This window comes from Rhipicephalus microplus, unplaced genomic scaffold (assembly GCF_043290135.1).
Source record: "Rhipicephalus microplus isolate Deutch F79 unplaced genomic scaffold, USDA_Rmic scaffold_14, whole genome shotgun sequence".
NCBI classification, from domain to species: domain Eukaryota; kingdom Metazoa; phylum Arthropoda; class Arachnida; order Ixodida; family Ixodidae; genus Rhipicephalus; species Rhipicephalus microplus.
Genome location: NW_027464587.1, coordinates 16607708 through 16627937, shown reverse-complemented (window position 1 = coordinate 16627937; position 20230 = coordinate 16607708). Strand labels below are relative to the sequence as shown.

General features: G+C 46.6%; 1 protein-coding gene and 1 long non-coding RNA gene across 9 annotated transcripts in view; one reads left to right on the top strand and one right to left on the bottom strand.

Annotated features, from left to right (window-relative positions):
• Nucleotides 1–20230, top strand: part of LOC119180874 (transcription factor RFX3) — a 327700-nt gene that overhangs the window by 289347 nt on the left and 18123 nt on the right. For all 8 annotated transcript variants that reach the window (XM_037432010.2, XM_075882891.1, XM_075882892.1 and 5 more), the window contains one exon: nucleotides 10934–11087. In XM_037432010.2, the coding sequence (XP_037287907.1) occupies nucleotides 10934–11087 (154 nt within the window). The remainder of the gene's footprint in view (nucleotides 1–10933; nucleotides 11088–20230) is intronic.
• Nucleotides 14574–19687, bottom strand: LOC142784497 (uncharacterized). The gene is made up of 2 exons (XR_012888651.1): nucleotides 19045–19687; nucleotides 14574–17432 (listed from the first exon to the last, which is right to left on the bottom strand). It is a non-coding gene; the product is annotated as an uncharacterized LOC142784497 (long non-coding RNA).

Below are 20230 nucleotides of genomic sequence, written 5' to 3'. Positions count from 1 at the left end.
CGAGCGCGTGAAGTTGGGGTATTTTTGGCGCTCGCTCGCCGCTCGCCGCTTGCCGGCTGCCGCGGCATGTTATAAAATTTATTTGACGTACTTTCGCGATGAATTAGACATTGATATTTACAGTAGAGGCAGTTTATGAGTCATACTGCCCGAGTGTGTGGTTTTCAAAAAATCGACTTTTGCGCGATTTTTCGGTTTTCAAAGGGTGCGTCCCCCCTCAAAGGGGCCCTGCAACACTTTGTTAAGTAGTCATAGCATCGATTCACTAGAGGAGCTCATTGCCCTATGAATTTACCATTGCAAAAGTTTTTAGAATCCGTTCAATGCGAGCCGAGTTCCAAAGATTTGTTGCATGCTGCAATAGAATTCTCTCTTCTTGTTCCGATGAAAATGCTGAAAGCAGAGCAGGGAGGGATGGCATAGGAAAATAAAAACGCCTTCGTGTCCTGAAGCACTTTTTCTCTTCTTTTTTTTTTTTTCAAATGAGCAGTTTTTCAGTGCAGTCGAGCACGTACAGGGACAAGTCGCAGCCTCGCCATGCTTAAATCAGCCAATGGCTGATATGATTTGTGAAACGAGTGATTTTTTCAGCTTGTGGCGTCATTTACCGAGAGAAGAGAGCAATTATTTGTTGACTTTGAGAATTTATTGTGAATTGCAGGCCACGTGCTGCGCTATAAACATGGCTCATGTGTTCTCGGTAGCCTAGACTACCGATCGGCAGCGTTTTCTGACCAAGCTCGAAAAGTGTTGCAGGGACCCTTTAAATTTGCAGTGGGGCTTTGTGGCAGTGCTGATGTTCTTTTTTTGAACAGGTTCTTTCACAGCTCGGCACCCTTAAACTGCACCGAAACCACTTTTACAGGGGGTTGCATGCGGACTAACATACATCTGTTCGTTCATTGCAAATACTTCGAAATTTTCAATAACTTAAATTCAAGTATTCAAAGCACTCAAGTATTTGCACAAGCCTACTATTCGGGAAAAAAAATTGTCTAAAATCTTTTGTGTAACCTTAAGATGAAAAAAAAATTATTTGTTCTTACGTACACATGGTTTATTCATAGTAACATCAAGGAAACGTCCTAAGAAAACAGTAATTCCCGCATATATCAATTTCAGGTATATCGTATTATTGGCTATATCGAACAGTTATGAAATTTTCTTGAATTTTTCATGCAAACACTCGTATATCGAACCCCCGCATAGCGGGGGTTCGATATACGAGTGTTTTTCATGCATGTACATTTTTTCATGCATGTAAATTTTTCATGCATGTACACTCGTATATCGAACCCCCGCATAGCGGGACATTAGCTATATAGAACGCTGTGCCCCGTACCGAAGCTTAGAAGCATTTATAGATCAATTTTCGGCCGCATTTTAACAAGTTTTGATCCCTTTTCGCATGCAGGTGATGAAAAAGCGGTGTTATTTTATCATGCTGATCTGGATCGTTGTAAGTGCACCTATATGTTAGATGCGCGATCTACAGGTCTTAACGCGCGAGTATAGTATTTTTCAAAAAGACTGATTGCTGAGGACACCAAAATGAGAATGTTAAATGACTAGGTGTTCTTGTTGCAATGTTCGCATTCTCTTCCTTGTTAGCGCACAATGGCGTGCGAGCCCGAAAAGCATGGCTTTCGATATGTGCAACCTCGTGACGTATTTTTAATGTTTTCAGTTTTAAAATGCGTGTCTCGGACTTGCGCTTTTTTTAGCTTTTCGCATCAAAGCAGCTGAAAGCAGCAGCTGACAGCTACAAAGCCACAAGTGACATTGATATCGCCAACTTGTCAACGTTGGAAACTCTGCATTGTTACAGTGTACTAGAAAAGGGCAGTGGGCTTGCTCAGCCGCTCCTCTGACGCATGGGAAAAGTGGCGCCACAGGCAACTTCAATAGATGCTTCGCTTGCAGAAGCTGCTTGCCGCTGGCTGCATCCAAGTTGTAATGTGCATTTTTTTTTTTTTTCAAAATAATCTTCTGGCACCTGACTATACTCAGAGCGTATGGTGCTCTTTGTTTCTTTTTCTTCCATTTTCTTTTGCGGTAGAGTTTGCTGGAGGTCAGCCCGATGGCAGCCAACTTTGTTTTTTTTCCTCTAGTGAAAAGAAGTTAATGCTTTACTTTTCTTTGGTGCGCTTGATTTCATTGCATATACACTATATCTTTTTAGTCCACATCGTATTTACTCCTATATAGCACCTTACAGAAAAGTACCCTCCAAAACATTCGGTTTTATCCTGTGTAGATCTAACCTTTTGTATCAAGGCTATGCCTAAATTTCGCCTTCCAGCTCAAAATCAGAAAATGAAGCCCACTAGCTTCATAGCCCAGCTTAAACATACAGGTATGTTTGCTTGGTTTGTGCCTTCGCAACGCTCGAATGAAATATTATAACTTAATTATTCTTGCTTCACTTTGGTTGTTGCCCTAGAGATAGTAGTTTTCTGGGGGCTATTGTTAACCATAATTATACAGTTACATGACTGTTATGCATTTATACAGTGACATATTGGTAAGGAAAATTAAGATGCAGCTGTTACTTTTTAAAAGTGGAGTACAACATCTAGCCATTGATTCATGCACTTTATGTGCAGCGACTCAGCTTCAGCTGCTTCGTCCTCTGCCGCTTTACTGCTTTGTCAGTGTTCCACATGAAAATAAAGCGGTGTGGCAACCTAAAAATTTATTACTATCACTGTGAGGTTATTAGCATGCACACTGCAACCACTCTCTTGTAGAGGAGTACCATCCGGCGTGACCTGTAAATGGAAAACTGTACTTGCTCCAGTAGAGTGATGGCACTTCTGAGCTGACTGGTGGTGTTATCTTCTGCAAGTGGTCCCTTAGCCACCAGCGCACTTATAAAAGAGTTTCACGGCTTTCCTTTCTCACAGTTGTTTAACTGCAACAGTGCTGTGATCTCGAGGGGCGCTGAGAAGCGTGCGCTATAACACTATCATGCAGTTTAACAACTCCGTGGCAACCTCACATGACGTCTGCGACGATGCTGTTGACATTACAGCAGGTAACCAACATTGAAACAAGCTGTCACCTAAGCCTCAAAGCAAATCGTCGATAGCAAAATTATGGCAAAATGCGGCCGCCACATCACTGTCCACATCAGAAGTGAGTGTAGAAAAGGTAGTTTATATCTTTCGTTCCGGGAAGTATGCGCATATAACAAGCATGAAGAGAAAATTGCAACCAAAGCAAGGATACGGGTTGCTACTATGTTGCGGAAATTGTCGCGCTCTTTTCTGGGCAACAAGTGATTTTTTTTTTTTTTTTCCAGAAACCTGTGACGCGATGGTGACTAATCGCCTTTTGCAACAGCAAATCCCGTCGTCGTCGCTTGAAAATTTCGGGCATGTGGTTGGGCCCTAATGTTTTGTACAGTGAAACCTCGTTAAATCGTAGTTGGCCAGAGCTCGGAAAAAAGTACGTGCTAAATCGTAGTACTGCTTAACCGAAATAGCGTCAGGTCGCTCCCTTACCTGTCAAAAAAGAAACCTTCAGGGAGTGCAATGAAAGAACAAAAAACGTGCAGTAATTTATTAACTTCGCGTGACAAAGTCTGTAATCCTCATTTGACGACGCAGCGGCCTAGCAGTAACGACAGCGGCCTCGAACTCACTTATGCTGTGAGCCAGCTTTTCCGCCAGCCCCCTCTTCTCGGCAAATACCCGCATGACGCTGACGCAATGCGCAGCTTCGGCCACTGTCGGACCTGGATCACCCGTGTTGTCGCTTTCCATGTCGTCCTCATCACTATCATTTAGCGAGACTTCGACAACCGAGGCAACAATGGCTTCGTCGAACATGTTTGGAGATGTCTGCACATCGCTGTCTGCGTCTCTGAAGTCGGGGAAGGAAATGCCTTCCGTAACGCACTGCCGCTTCATGACTTCAGCTAGCAGAGTTTTGCAAGCTTTGTCTACGATGTCCGAAGTCTGGTCGATGGTGTCACTGGCGTCATCTGCGTCGCCCGCACACACACTGAAGCTAGCACGCTTGAAGCAATTTTGAACTGTCGTTGCTTCAACCTGCCGCCACGAGTATTCGAGCAGGTGAATCGCACCAATCAGGTCGATGGAGAATAACTTGCCACATTCAATGACGAGAATTCTGCGCAGCAGATTCTTCTTGTAGAGCTGTTTTACAGCTCGAATGATGCCTTGGTCCAAGGGCTGGGCAATCGCTGTTGTGTTTGGTGGCAGAAACGCCAACTTCACAGCCGTCAGGTTGTCCAGGGCGACGTGCGCCGGAGCGTTGTCTAAAATAATAACAACTCTTCTGTTTTTAGCCGCAAAACGACGATCGATGAGGCGCACGTACTCCTCAAAGAGTTTTGCCCTCATCCATGCTTTGGTGTTGCTGCGACAGATGACCCCTGATGGCAACCGGGCGCCTTTGAAACATGCCTTCGAAACATCTAGGCTTCGCCGACTTTCCAATCACGAGGAGCGGAGTTTTGTCGGTTCCAGTCATGTTTACACAAAACGCCAACTGATATTCTGTCTTTTGCATGCTTGCCGCCGGTGCACGTCTCGCCTTTGAACGCGAGCGTTTTGTCTGGTAGCAGCTTAAAGAATAGCGCCGATTCATCCATATTAAAGATGTCATCAGGTGCGTAGTCTTCCAAGATGTTCTTCAGCTGACCATTTTGCCACTGCTCCCCGCCATCCACGTCAGCAGCAGCATCTTCTCCCGAAACAGTCCTCGTGGTAATGCCATGCCTCGCCTTAAATCTGGCCAGCCAGCCATTGCTGCACACGAAGTTGTCATGGTTGAGCTGCGAGGCAAAAACAAGGGCCTTCTCCACAAGCAAGGGTTCGCTGATAGGCAGATTTTTTGACCGTGCAGCTTTTAGCCACTTCACCAGCGCCTCCTCTACATCCGAAAACGCCGAACCGCGTAGCCGGCACCTTTTCGCAGTTGCAGCAGCAATGCCGAGCAACTTCTCTCTAGAATTCCAATTTCCACACACCGTGGTTAACGGCAGGTTCTTTTTCGCGTGCCAGCGCCGATTTTTTCGTGCCACTTCCAATAGCACGAATTATGTCCAATTTCTCCTCTATTTTCAGCACTCGATGCTTTTGTCCCAGATTCGGCATGACGCAAGTATGAAGCAGCACAAGCACACATACACAACACGTGAAAAACGATGCGAGAGCTGTACGGCACGGATCAACCAGAGAACACCTATGCACGGCGCCAAAAGAACGAAGAAAGCAAAGCAAGCGCACACCGTGTTTGCGTGTTTGTGCAAAGCGCCATCGCGTGGACAACACCAGATGCCTAGCCGGCTGAGTGCTTCTTGTTGCAGAAAAATCCAAGAGATGGCGCTCACCAACACAGCCGCCATCATATGTAGCGTTATGAGAACGTAAGGCGCTAGCGTAAGGCTTGATTAGGTCTAGTACGGTGTACGTTTTTTTTTTTATTTTATTAGTATTTTGTACTGTGTCTTTTTTTCACCAGCCACCACGTGGCTGAAGCCTGCGCGTAGACCGACCACGTGCATGCGCAGGTGCTGTGAAGTGTAGCGTATTTATTTATTATTGTGGTTCTTTTTGGCTTAGACCAGTGTATTTTAGTACAGTTTTCTAACACGTGGGCATCGGTAAACTGAGCTAGCCATGGTCAAAAAGACCGTAAAGTGTTCCGAGTGCGGGGTAGGGCGGAAGGTGGAAATTAGTGCGGAGGAGAAAGCAGAAGATGACGCCAAGTGTAAACAGTGCGAGTTCGAGGAGAAAATGAAAAATATGATGGCGGTCCAGAGTGGGCTCATGGAGAAAATCGCAGCGCTGGAGAATGCATTGGCGAAGGAGCGAGAGAAAACGTCAGCCATGGAAGAAAGGCTCCGGGCAGCCGAGAAGGGCCTATCGAAGGTCGTGAAAGGGAACGAAGACGCAGGTGACGGCGGAAGCATTATGGCGACGACACCCCGTGCGGGAGAGATGAAGGAAACAGGCATGACAAAGGCAGATACATTGGCCACAGGGCCCAGCTACCGGGAAGTAGTTTTGAGGGAGGGAGGGAGCAAACCAGCAGCCGTGACTCACGCTAGTCACCTAGTCAGCAGCCAGGTGCAGGTTTCAGAAGGAATGTCTGAACAGGTCATCATCGCCGGTGACTCAAATTTGGTCCGATGCGCAGCGGCAATCAAAGAAAGGGTGAAAGGCGACAAGAGAGTTGCGATAGGGACGTTCCCAGGACAAACGCTGGGGACAGTAATGAGTCAAGCGGGTGAACAACTCGCAGCTAAGGCTGGCAATCGTAACCTCGTTGTAATTGCGGGAGGGTTAAATGACGTCCTGAAAAAAGAATCGTCAGGACTAGCGACGGCCTTGGCGAGAGGGGTGGATGACATGCGCACCGTGTCCCCCCAGGTGCAAATTGTAGTATGCACAGTACCGGAAGTACCGGTGCGCAACGTCAACCTGCGAAGAGCGGTTGTCGACGCAAACAAGGAGATATGGCGGATTAGTCGAGAGAAGGGTTTCGAGGTAGTGGATTTAAACAGGGAAGTGCACAGGTGGGGTGGATTCCAAAGAGACAGGATTCATTTCGATAAGAGGCTTGGACACGAGGTGGGCTGGCGACTGGCAGGACGCGCAGTAGCTTTTTTGGGGGGCTCACGGGCCCTTCGGAGTCCGGGGTAGCTCGTAACAGGGAAAGCAACCAGGAGGACGCTTTGACAGGTAGAATTGCGAAAAACCAGAAAAAAGGTAAAAGAAAAAGGAAAAAGGCGCGTGTTGCAATTAGTTACATAAACATGCAGGGTGGCAGAAAGAAGGCAAAATGGTTAGAGATTGAGGAGCAGTTAAACAAAGAACAGATAGGCGTGTATGCGGTTACAGAAACACACCTTAGAGACTTGGAAGAGCCACCACATATTAAAAATTATGTTTGGGAAGGGTGTAACAGGACCATATCGGAAAGGAAAGGTGGGGGTGTAGGAATGCTAATTCACCGCGGAGCCAAATGGGTTAGAGTGAAACAGACGTGTTCAGAGCACCTCTGGGTTCGGGGCACAGTAGGTGGAAAGGAAACGTGGCTAGGGGTAGCCTACTTGTGGACGGGGAATAACTGCAGAGAAAAGAATCAGGAGATAGTGGATTGCATGAGTGCGGATATTAAGGAATTTGGTAATGGGGCCGAAATCATCCTTCTAGGGGACATGAATGCCCACATACATGACCTTGACGGATATTCAGACACCAATGGGAAGTTATTACTAGATCTTTGCGAGCAACATAGTCTGGAGATAGTTAACACGGGGCCTAAATGTGACGGCCAGATCACATGGGAAGTCGGAAACAAGCAATCAAGTATTGATTATTGTCTCATGACTGAAGGAATTTACCACAAACTGACAGAAATGAGGATAGACGAGGAAGGCATTAACAGCTTGGGTAGTGATCATAAACGAATAACATTACAAATGGGATACGAAACTGAAAATATGAGCATGGAATCAAAGTCTGGCAGCTCGTATTTAAATGACAAACAAATAATAAATATAGCCGCAAGAGTCGAGGAAGAAGTAGGCGAAATACCAGGCAAGGACTGGGAGTATAGTGAGCTGTTACATCTAATGACGAAGGAGATAGGGAAAGAGAAGAAAACTGTTTGCTGGAAAGGAAAAAGGAAGCCAAAAAGTTGGTGGAACAAGGAAATCCGGGAGGCGATCGAGAAGCGACGCGAAGCCTCACGGGAGCATAGAAAGGCAAAAAAGGAGAAGCGGCCGCAGGACGAAGTCAAAAAAATATGGGAAATATATTTAGAGAAAAAATCCCTTGTACAGAAATTGGTAGAGGCAAAAATTAAAGGTGAAAGTGAACGCTGGATGACAGAGATACACGAAAAAAAGGAGGCCGCGCCTAGGATTTTTTGGAGCCACATAAAGGCGCTAGGTAGGAAGTCTGTCACAACGCAACAACATGTTCTAGATGAAGGAGGAAATCAATTGGAAGGGTACGAAGCGCTAGGTTACATCCAAAAGGTAACAGCCGATTCGTTTCAAAAGAGCGTCCAGGGGATCTCCCCGGTGAGTAAAAGTGTGGCGGAGAAAGCAACAGAGGAAGAGCTAGTACTTGATAATTTCAACTGGAAAAAGGCCGAAGGAAAAATTCCAAAGCGCACTGCCGCGGGTTTAGATGGGATTCCCGTTAGCCTCATTAACGAACTAGGACATAACACTAAAGAAGCATTGTTAAAAGCAGTAGAAAAAAGCTTAAAGGACGGACAAATACCGGACAGTTGGCGACAAAGTAGAATGAACTTAATCTATAAAGGCAAGGGAGAAAAGGACAAGATTCGCTCGTATAGACCACTAACAATTACATCGGTACTATACAGGATGGCGATGCAAGCAGTAAAAATGAAAATAGAAACATGGGCCGAACATAACGATATTTTGGGAGAACTTCAGAACGGATTTCGAGTCGACAGGCGGTTAGACGATAACCTGTTTGTTCTCACTCAGTGTATAGAAATATCCAAAATAGAGAATAGGCCCTTGTACGTGGCTTTTCTAGACATCACGGGGGCATACGACAACGTTAATCAGGAAATTTTGTGGGATATATTGAAAGGAATGGGCATGGGCGACGACTGTATACAGCTTTTGAGGGAGATATACCGAGAAAATACAGTTTGCATAGAGTGGGAAGGAATGCGTAGCAAAGAGAACGTTGAGGTTAGCAGGGGTCTGAGACAGGGATGTCCTTTGTCCCCGCTGTTATTCATGCTGTACATGGTGAGTATGGAAAAAGCGCTAGAAGGTAGCAACATTGGTTTTAATCTGTCACACAAACAGGGCGGCATGATGATTGAGCAGAAGCTTCCAGGTTTATTTTATGCGGACGATATCGTCTTATTTGCGGACAGTCGAGATGATATACAGCAGCTGGCGAATATATGCGGAAGGGAAGGTGAAGCTCTTGGACTAGGATTCAGTGTAACGAAGTGTGGATTGATGGTATTCAATGATCCCTGTGATCAGACGGTGTCCATACAAGGCCAAGAAATACCGAGGGTAAGTGAATACAAGTACCTTGGAGTATGGGTAAATGAGAGTGATAGATACATGGAGGTACAGGAAAAAGCCTCGGCAGCAAAAGGAAAGAGGAATGCGGCAATAATGAAGCACAGAGCGTTGTGGGGATACAATAGGTATGAGGTGCTTCGAGGTCTGTGGAAGGGTGTAATGGTTCCAGGGCTTACTTTTGGGAACTCAGTGGTGTGCATGAGGGCAGAGGTGCAATCGGGAATGGATGTAAATCAAAGGACTGTGGGACGCCTCGCGTTGGGTGCTCACGGGAAGACGACAAACGAGGCTGTAAAGGGCGATATGGGGTGGGCAGGTTTTGAGGCGAGGGAAGCGCAGAGCAAAATAAGGTTCGAAGAAAGGCTAAGAAATATGAAGGAGAGTAGATGGGCAGAGAAGTTGTTCCGTTATTTGTATAGGAGGAGCGTGGACACACAGTGGAGAAAAAGAACTAGAAGACTCACTAGTAAGTATACGGCTGGTATTGTAAGCCGTATGTCAACAAAGAGCGTTAAGGGAAAAGTCAGGGAGGCGGAGAGGATTTACTGGATGGCAGCTATGGAGAAAAAACCGGCTTTGAGTAACTACCGAAAGGGCAAAAATGAAATAAGGAGGGAGGCATTTTACGATAATTCAAGGGGAAGCGCTTTACTGTTTGAAGCGAGATCGGGTTGCCTTAGAACGCGTAGTTATAAAGCAAGATTCAGTAAAGAAGAAGAACAATGCACATGCTGCGGGAAAGATAAGGAAACGGCGGAGCATGTTCTGATTGAATGTGGAGATATCCACCCAGGTGTACGTTTGGGCACGAGCCTACAGGAAGCCTTGGGTTTTAGGGACAACAATGGAAAGCTGAACACACCCGCGATTGAAATAAGTAAGAGACGGTTAGAGTATTGGTGGCAGAAAATTAGAGAGAAAGGACAAAAATAAATATTGGAAAAATAAAATATGGACAGTGTGCCGTAAATGGCAGAGAACTTAAGCTGAAAATTTACCTTTTTTTCTATTAAGATAGAATTTATCGAAGTAGAGGCATTAGGCCAACATAAAAAGAAAAAAAGTATTTTTTTTTTTTTTTTTGTCGAGCCTGGTGGCATACTTGTCACCACCCCGTTATAAAGGGGACGCTCATAGCATCCATCCATCCAGCCATCATCATCAACACAAACAAGCGAAGCGTGTTTCGATCTCTGGGGCTTGCTGTTCTGTCGAGACGCCCAGTGGGGGACGACATGCCGCGATGAGTGCTCAACGAAAATTGGAAAAACTACTTATTAACCAATACATACGCTATGAGCTGGTACGGCTTATGCGGATACGGAATGCATTATGTTCAATGGCCGCCGAGTCGGGGATTTGACTTCACTACTTTTAAAACGAAACTACTGTTTACGCAGGTACAGTTTAACGAGGTTTCACTGTATTTGCAGAAAGCGATTGTCAGTTAGCACAGGCAGTTTCATCACCTTTGCTTGCTGTGTGCTTGTCAGCTGCGATGTCTACACTCACACCATTCGTGAGCCCTACTGTGGCACACGTAATAATATAAAGATTGAGGATGGGCTGCGCACAGATAAAGAAAAAACAAAACGCTGCATGCAGCGGGCAAAGAGGCGCCAGGTGTTAGTTTTCACACCTGCAGCGGATAAATGTAAGAGGTGTGTTTATTACACAGGAAAAAAATTCAAATTTTGACGACTGATGTTGAGGGTGTGTTTATCATGTGAGTGTAAACACTTGTTTGAAGCAGTGAACATTACCACTGAAAAAATAAGTCAGTAAAATTTTATGAATGCAGTTGATAGAAATGATTTGATCAAGGGGAGTAACTGTGGCAGAGTCGACCCTGTTCAATGCTTGCAGTTCGATGGTGATCCGTGACCTGACGCTGCGGAGTGCGGCCAGCTTCGGGTCGTTCCACCTGATCCGCCTGCTGTACGACGAGTATATGTTCTACCTGGTGGAGCACAGAGTGTCTAAGGCCACCGGGAAGACGCCCATTGCCGTCATGGGAGAGGTGGGCCATATTCCCTTCTCTTGAAAGACAAGTTTGGGTCTTTGCCGCTAGATTTGGTCAGGAAAAAGTGTACTGTTTTTGAAGGAGCCATGGTTCAGTTGACAGGGAATAGCTTTTAGAAATGTCCAGTACAGCTGTCAAGTGGTATGTCCATAGAGCACTAATATCACTAACGACACCCTCCTTTTTACTGCCTTGTCGAGTTGTTCAGGGATGCACTACGCTCACTATAATAAAGTCACATGTGACCTATAAATAACTTCGCCATATCCAAGAACAAATGTATATTGAACCACTGTACCTATTATACCAAGGTAATTCTTCATTTTATTTGCTACAGCCAGTAATGCATTTATATCAGTCTTTGTTATAAGGAGGTTTGAGTGTAGTGGTATAAGATATTGGCACAAGCTGTTATTTTTTTATTTCAATGTATTCAGGTTTAATCAGCTAAAACTGTTACCACCACTCGGCACAGCCACACCGTAATGCTTGAAACACTTTACAATTCTTTGAGATTGTTCTGTGATTATGCACGGACCTGAATAGTCCAGTCTACTTGGCAGCTTATCCAAGCATCAGCAATAACGTTAGAAGTATCAATCACAAATGTATAAAAGATGTGTTCCTCCGACAATCAGGTTTACCAACTGCCGCTGATTATGCTAGCTGATCTTGAGCACTGCATGCATTTTTTGTGCTTTGAGTTCTCATTTATTTCAACAGAAACTGCGTCCTGTAATGATGAAGTGGCAACACAATGTAATAACAACAGCAGCAGACTGAGCTGTGATTCGTGACGGTGAGCTGCATGCACAAACCCTTGTTGTTGAGTGTTTGTGTAGACCTCCGAGTGTTAGCCAGTGCTACCAATTATCAGGAGTTGGCAAACTCGCTCATATTTGACTCACCGAGACTCAAATCAAGTTGTGAGTATGAGTTTGAGTGAGTTCACTTGAATGAATGAATAAACTTCATTTGAAGTCTGGCAGTTTCCTTCGGGCGAGGTGGGGGAAGAGGGGATTAACCATTGTTCCCTCCCACCCTTCGTTGATTATGATGGTGGTGCTTCAGGTGACCGCTCGAATTTCTTGGATTCGGGCGGCATCTTAGGTTTGCTGGATAGGCCAAAGCTGGTTGGCCAACTTGTCGCTGGTGAGTGCCGCCTCCCAGCAGCAGGAAAGCGTGAGACAGCCAATCCGCAGCAGTTTCCACGGCGGCGGCTGGTCCCTGCCCTCGCGCATTGGTGGTAGCAGCAGCAATTCGCCTCAGAGTTTATTCCTGCCTAATATGCATCACAGAGTGAGCGGCGGCAGTGACATTCGGCACTCTTAAAGTATGTGCCGCAGTGTGACCTTTTTCCCACACGCTTTGCACACTTTTGTCGAACACATGCAGGAGATCGCCAGGCTGGAATACGCATTTGTTTAGTAATAATCTCAGAGTTACGGCCTGTCTTTTGTTCAAGTTGTTGTGTTGCAGGTGAGTATTTGCGTCTGTTTAGTCTGTAATGTTGTGTATTGTTGTTGAATGTGGTTGAGTTCTCCGCAGCTCGGTGAGTGGGATCGCGAGCCTCGGTGTAGGCCGCCTGGTTGCCTGCAAGAGGGGCGCTGGTGTGAGCCGAAGTCCATAGGAGGAAGACAGTCACATTTTCAGTTTTGAGATACGAGGACGACAACGACAAGGCCATGGCTCCTCGAAGCTCGCCGCCATCCTTGTTGTCATAACTTGATTGAAGCATCAGTGCAACCTGACACGAGATGCGGCCGTGTGCGAAGCCATGGACGGCAGTTTGCGAATTGCTGATCACGACCGCAGCCTTCAGTGCCGCAACCAGTGCCAGAGCAATTGGCGCCTCTGTGTGTCCCGTATGCACCGTGGCGCTCGCAATGCATTTGCCCGCGTGAATCACAACTGCAATCACGTAAGCACTCCTTCTCTCTGGGTATCCCAAGACGTCGCTGTTGCCATTTTGCAGGTCACTCGCTCTTTTGTTGCAGCACCCAACGTGGTGCGTCGGGTGCATGTTCTTGGAGAGCGGCGGGGACGATGAGAGGGTCGCGGATCGTGATTGGAACCATCGTCTTCTCCCCGCGTTGTGTGTGGTATGTCATGGCTAGAGACTCAAGGATGCACCCGCCTGTCTTAAACTTGGACAATCGCTCATACTGTGAAATTTCGTGCGCCTCGATCAGTTCGCGCAGGGTGTTGTGCAGGCCCAGCTCAAAGAATATGTCGGTGCTCACGTTGACAGATATGCCGGCCGCTTTCTTGAACGCTTTGCAAATCATGCAATCGACCTTGTTTCGTTCGTATGCCAGCTACTTTAGATAACTGGCTACGAACATTATGCAACTGATCGCATACGCCTGTATGAGGTGTATCACGCAGCTTTTCGCATACCGCTGCGTCTTTTCGTTATGTGGTGCAGGAGTTGAATCGTGTCGTCTAGCAAATGTTTCATCTTCGTACTGTCTCGACGCTGTGATCGCTGGCCTGCAGATGTAGTTCCAGTATTTTTTATGTGCTCTAAGCTAGATATGGGAACGCCGTCCGCCAGTATTACTCTAATTTATGATCTCCCTCTGCCAGGAAGGACGGTTTTGTGGCCCCCATCTCGTGGGTCTATAGAGCAATAGCTGGGACGTGGCCGCCAGACGTTGAACTACTCTGCACGGTCTAATGTACTGTCGCAGAAGTTTCTCACTGATCCATCGTGAACTTATTTACAGCGCAACACCAGAGAAACACAGGACAGGGAAGGCGGTCTCAAGGTGTGTCAAGGAGAATGAAAAAAAAAAAAACTGTAAATAAGTTCATGATGGATCGTAACCAACTGGCTTAACTTACCGTCTTACTGTTTTTCACTGAGTCCACGCCGGCGTATTGGTGTCCACACCCAAACTCAGTCAACGGGTAGGAATTCCAGGAAGCTTCGTCGAATGTTGTAACGACCGCTCTCCATCGTCTGCTGATTTTTTATGTGCAGGCGGGCAAGTTGACAAGCTTCTTCAGCGAGGTAAAGGTCGACGGGTATGTCGAGGTTTTTTTCGTCAGAGACATTTCGTAGCATGGTGTCGAGCGTCGTTTCCGGGATCCTTCCGTAGACCAACTTGCATGGCGCCATCTGCATCGTCTCCTGCATGGTTGTGTTGTATGCAAACGTCAGTATGTGAGAATAGCGTCCCATGTCCTGTGTTCGACATCAACATACATGGCCAGTGTCGGCGGTGGTCTTATTTAGACGCTTGGTCGGGCCATTCATTTGTGAGTGGTACGCGGTTGTACTGTGATGGCTTGTCTGGCTGTATCTCAGGATTGCCTGAGTCAGGTCAGCCATAAATGCATAAAGAACCACCAGTCGGTGCCTTCTCTCCGCGACGTGGCCTAGGTTCACGGCTTGACGGGGCGTCCGGTACATGAACAAAGCAGCACCTCCACCAGATGTCACCGGGTCGTGACGTGGACAAAGGAAGTAGTCTGTAATTAAAAGATGAAACTGTTTATTCAGCCGAACTTGTGGCCCATAAACTAAGCATCAGATTACAGCGATGCCCACTGGCACTGATAGCAGCAAACAGAATGTCGGTCGTCAATCAACTGAGAAGCGGCGGAGCACGGCGGCATTTATACACTTGACATCGAATATTCTAGCGTTATCGCTAGCAGTGACATAGGTTTCAGAATAATCTGTAATATTGACGAAGTGGGCGTAATCTTAACAAGACAATCTACTGCAGTCCTGAAGCTTCTTGAACACTGTAAATGCAGTTTGCGCTGCAAATTACTGACAGTGAAATGGTGCTATAACAAAACCTGAGGAGGGAATGTGGCAATAGCTTAACAACTGTCCCACCCTTAGAGGCCGCTGTTCCTAGTTTCCCCGGCGTGTGCTTTGAGACCTAGCCGATCGTCCTGAAACAACATGGACAAAGGTGGAGTATTGACCTTGTGGGGTCTCGATGGGACAAGAGAGCACCACATTCTTGGAGTGGATGGACACAGTAGACACGGTCGGAACAAATCAACCAAACATTTATTTAACTACTTTTAGAATGACGATATTGCTAGCCGAATTATTATACATCAATTGTGATTAACGCGCTAAACAACCTTGCACAGTATTGCACAACACTCAAAAACATAACAAACTCAAGAACACACTCAAGACGGTTTCGCGAACACTTAACTCCCCACAAGGGTCCCCAGTGCGCAACCTGTGGTGCCACGCACCGAGGTGCCACCGCTACAGACAACCGTTCGCGCCAACTGCCAGCCACTAAAGAGACTCGCTCATCTCTCCCGTGCCACCACCCAGGCTTGCCGCCAGGCGTCATTGCCGGCGCTACCGCTTTAACGGTGATGATGATGGTGGTGGTGATAAACACTTGCGAGCACCACGCTACCCACCGCTTGGTAGTTGTGATTCCGAAATGTGATCTACGTGCGAGACACATTCACCATGCGGTGCAAACAACTTTACAAGGGATGTTAGCATTCCCACAACTCAAAAGTGTATAGCATCGAGGAGATGGAAAGCAGGATATGCATCGCTGAAGATACGAGGATAAAAGACTCGCCAAGTACTCTGCAATAGCTCGGAGTCGTTCACCATCTTGCGGCCGACGAGCGTCTGGCCAAAATCTAAGCAGGCCCGCCCGTTTGTTGGTACGAGCACTCCCGGTACAAGTGACCTGGCTCATCACAGTGGTAGCAAAGTGGCCGATGTTTCGAAGCGTGCTACACACAAGGCTTCCGCACATTAAGTCACGGATTTTATAGTGTGGGGCACCCAAGAATTACTGCGGTGTCTGCAGGTTCGTCGGTCAAGGAAAATAGTTGTCACTGGCGCAGAAGTGTGCACAGTTTCTGCTTATGTTAGAAGAGGAGCTTTGGCTGGAGGTGCACTAATGGTAGGACTAGCTGCCGTACCTCTTCATGAACGGCGTCTATCAGAGCAGCCACTTGAGGTTGTGGGAAGCTCTTGCACCTCTTCAGGTACATTGCCACACACTAGCTCAGCAAGGTCTTTCACACTTGTTATGTCAGGTGTTGCCCAGGGTGCTGACAGACATGCTAGGTTGTTCGACCACTCATACTGCGAAGACCGCTGTCTTTGCATTCGCTCCATCATTATCACTTCCCGGCGAAATTCCGCTGCTGTAGCTGGTGAATTTCGCACGAGTCCTGCAAAAAGCTGCTCTTTTACGCCCCACATCAGAAAGCATACCTTCTTGTCTTCCTTCATTGCGGAATCAGCTCGACGAAACAACTGAGACATCTCCTCAATGAACATCGCAACACTCTCATTTGGTCTTTGGTTGCGAGAATTGAGGAGACGTTCTGCTTCTTCTTTTCCATAGGAACTATCATACGTGTCTTGCAGCTGAGTGCAAAACACCAGCTGGGTTGTGAGGGCAGCCATAAACTTGCATGGTTTTCTAACCAAATGCACGCTAAATCGTCCCACTCATTGGCGACGGTGACTCGATCGTATTGGTCCAGCCAGTCTTCAACGTCTTCGTAGGGCTCCCCATGGAAGGGATTTGGGTTTTGAGGGGCTGGCGACCATTGGGCTGGCTGAGTCATGGTCTGTTTAGTCTGGCTTGCCGTTGTCGCATTCGCCATGGTTTTGGTGTGCTCCGAAAGAGGGCCGAATTGTGGTGGTAGGCCTAGTTGACTGAGGTCCGCTGTTTCTTCCAAGGCATTAATGTTGAGATCAAGATTTTTCTTGTGGTCACAGTGCACAGACTTATACCCCGCACGTCCACCAGTGTCACGTTATACTGTAACAGAAACCTGTAGTTAAAAGCACACAAGGACGTCAGGCTGAACGGGCCACTGGCAATGCAACTTTATCGTCTCTTCCGCAAGCTCGTCTTCATTCTCTATTTAACAGCAGAACATACAAGCCTGCCAGTATGAATAAAACTTATATGTACCATAATTACTCACGTAATCCTTGCACTCGCATAATTCTCGCACCCCCCACATCGCCCAACAAAAATACGATTTCTTTTTTCCTTGAGTAATTATCGCACCCCCGAAAAATGCTGCAATAATGTCGTCTGCTCGTTCCAGCCATCGATGATGATAGCGCACACTATCTGGCGCCATCTCTTAACCATCAAGCGTACTATTATTGCACGGAGATTCAATTCAAGCCAAGCCAACATGGCAAGTGCACATTACGGTGCAGTGTACTAGAAGGGGGCAGTGGAGTGAACGAGGCAGCCGCGCCGCATCTCGGCTGATTCTCCGGCGGGTGACAGTAGCAGTGGCGCTGTAGTCGCATGGTACTGAAGATCTCAGAAGCGTCAGCATTGGGAGCGCACGTGCCCGAGCCTGCAAAAGCGTGTAATTGCTCATTTTTGGCGCGTTTAATGCGTTTCTGAGTCTATCAGTGGATGCACCTGCTACGTGCCACGGTGCACAAGTAAATATGCAGGCACGCCGAAATTGCGTCGAGGCATTCACTGTTTCAAGAGCCTGCCGACCCAAAAAAAAAAATGTTAATCGAAATTTGCTCGGATCCGCCTAGCTTCTTACTCAATCAGCGCTTCAAGCTGCGTTACATCATAAGTGGCTACTGGCGAACTACAAAGAGAGGAGAAGTATCAAAACCGTGATTAAATCATAGGCTTGTTTTGTCAGCAGTCTCTACAATATCCAGGGCACAGTAATCCTCATATGAGACTACATGCGCTCGATTGTCTCACGAGAAACCCAAGTATAACAAATGCTGCCACAACATCAATCGGTGACGACTCTGTTTTATCGTGCCAGTTTTGCGGAAGATAATCATTATTGCTTCCCGAAAGGCTTAATACGTATTAAACTTATTAAAAAAACACACAAACATATTAAAAAGTGCCAATTGTATATAAAGCTTGTCTGTCAATCTGTGTAAATTTATTGTAAGCAGTTCTCATTTTGTTTCGGCAGCTTAAATTGTGCTGCTTTCCAAATATTCTATTGGCATAACGCCATTGCGAGCGAGCAAATTTATGACGATGTTTTGTATTATAAGCGTAGTTTTATTATTATTATAAAAGGTGTAGGCAGGCAGTGGTGCATATTGTTTTGAGAAATTTGCCTTGCTTTTATATGTACACAGTAAACACACACACACACACACACACACACACATATATATATATCCATGCAATGATGCCCCTTAGCACAGCGCTACTATTTTTAGGCAGTGCATTTCTCCTCCGACAACTTTAGACTTGAACTAGTTTTGAGAGCTCATACTGTCGAAAAGGTGAAATCTACAGTGTGCATTTGTAGAGACACTCTATATTCAGCTTCGCCAACTGTAAACTATTGGCGCAGGGCTACCCATGGCAAACTTTTTGAGGGGGTGGGGTGTGCAGCAGAACGCCTAACTTTGGCACTTCGTGGCCGCTGTGAATGCGTGTAAATATTTTTAGTATACCCTGAAAAGTTAAATTACGAAAACACTTCGTGGTGTAGGAGGTTCAGATTCCCTTCCTCTCCTCTCTTATGGATCCTCTCTTATGGATTTCTGGTTCTGCGTGCGTGTGACACAGTATTTGTTTTTTAATCTCAAAGCTTTTTGACCACAGCTAACTTCCAATAAATCAGCTCCGTTATTCTGAATATTGTTGACGCCTAACCAACGAAGAAAGAGTTAAGAGAGAAGAAATTAGTATAAGAGACACCGTTTTTGAATTATTTTCGATCTCTCACAAGAGCTTTTATGGAGCTCAAATTGAGTCGATTGGCGTGTCATACTTCAAGGGCTATGGCATTATGCGCTAGACATGAATGATGGGCAGGTTATTTGAGTAGGCTATTTGAGTAGTTTCGACAATATCTACCGTATTTACACGATTGTAAGACGACTCGAATGTAAGACGACCCCCCCAAAATCGCATCTCAAAAAAAAAAAAAAGAACGCGCGCATTTTACACAAGGAAAATTTATTCACGTGGTTGGGGAGGATTATTCATCGTCGCTGGAGTTGTCCTCGCTGGTGCTGCTGCCGTCATTGCTGCTGCAGTCCTACAGCACGTCGTCGTCAAGTGTGAGTCCACACTTCGCGAACGACCGCACCACGGCATCGCGTGGGACGGCCGCCCATGCGGAGAGGACCCACCCGCACACAGTAGCCAGGGAGGCTCTCCTCACACGCCCGCTTGGCGTAAGTTCGCGGCTTCCTGACGAAATCCACTCGTTGTATTCGCGGCGCAGGAGGAGAATAGCAGCCCGCCTAAACGTTGCCGTAAACGAGCGCCGAGTGTTCTTCGAGCCTACGGCACTCATGTCAGACAGAAGTGACTCGAGAGAGCCGGTCGTGGACACAAGCGACAGGAGCACGCGGCGACGCGCCCGCTTAGAAAATTGTATCACAAAGAGGAGCTCTTCTGTCAACTACCAATACCCCCCTACGGCGGCTCTTCCATCAATTACCGGTGCTCCCTCAAGAGCCGTGCGCTCGTCATAAAGGCACTCGTAATGCGCGCAGTAGATGCTAAAAAAAGAAAAGCTTTTGTATAAGCACGCGGAAAACTATGCGCTTTGGGTTGAGCGGGAAACTATTCGAGATGACAATACATGGTTCGATTTCGATTCTAAGGTACATTTCGATTTCGATTCTAAGACGACCCCCCAACATTGGATTGTCAAATTTGAAAAAAAGGGTCGTCTTACAATCGTGTAAATACGGTACGAACGGAAAGTCCTCATCTTTTGATAGTGCTGTTTATATAGGTGCCCGTGACAAACAGTCAGCATCGGCATGCTTCCTCCCAGATTGGTGTACCACGGTTATATCATATTCTTGCAGTGTGAGGCTCCACCTTGCTAGTCGTCCGGACGGATCCTTGATGTTCGCCAGCCAGCAAAGGGCATGATGATCGCTGACTGCCTTGAATGGCCTGCCATATACGTAAGGCCGAAATTTACTGATGGCCCAAATAACAGCAAGACATTCTTTCTCTGTGGCCGAATACTTGGTCTCTGCTTTTGTTAGAGTCGAGCTGGCGTAAGCTATGACCTTTTCTTTGCCATTCTGCCACTGAGTAGAACGCATCCAAGGCCGATGTTACTCGCATCTGTGTGTATTTCCGTGTCAGTTGTGTCGTCAAAATGAGAAAGAATTTGAGACTTTTCCA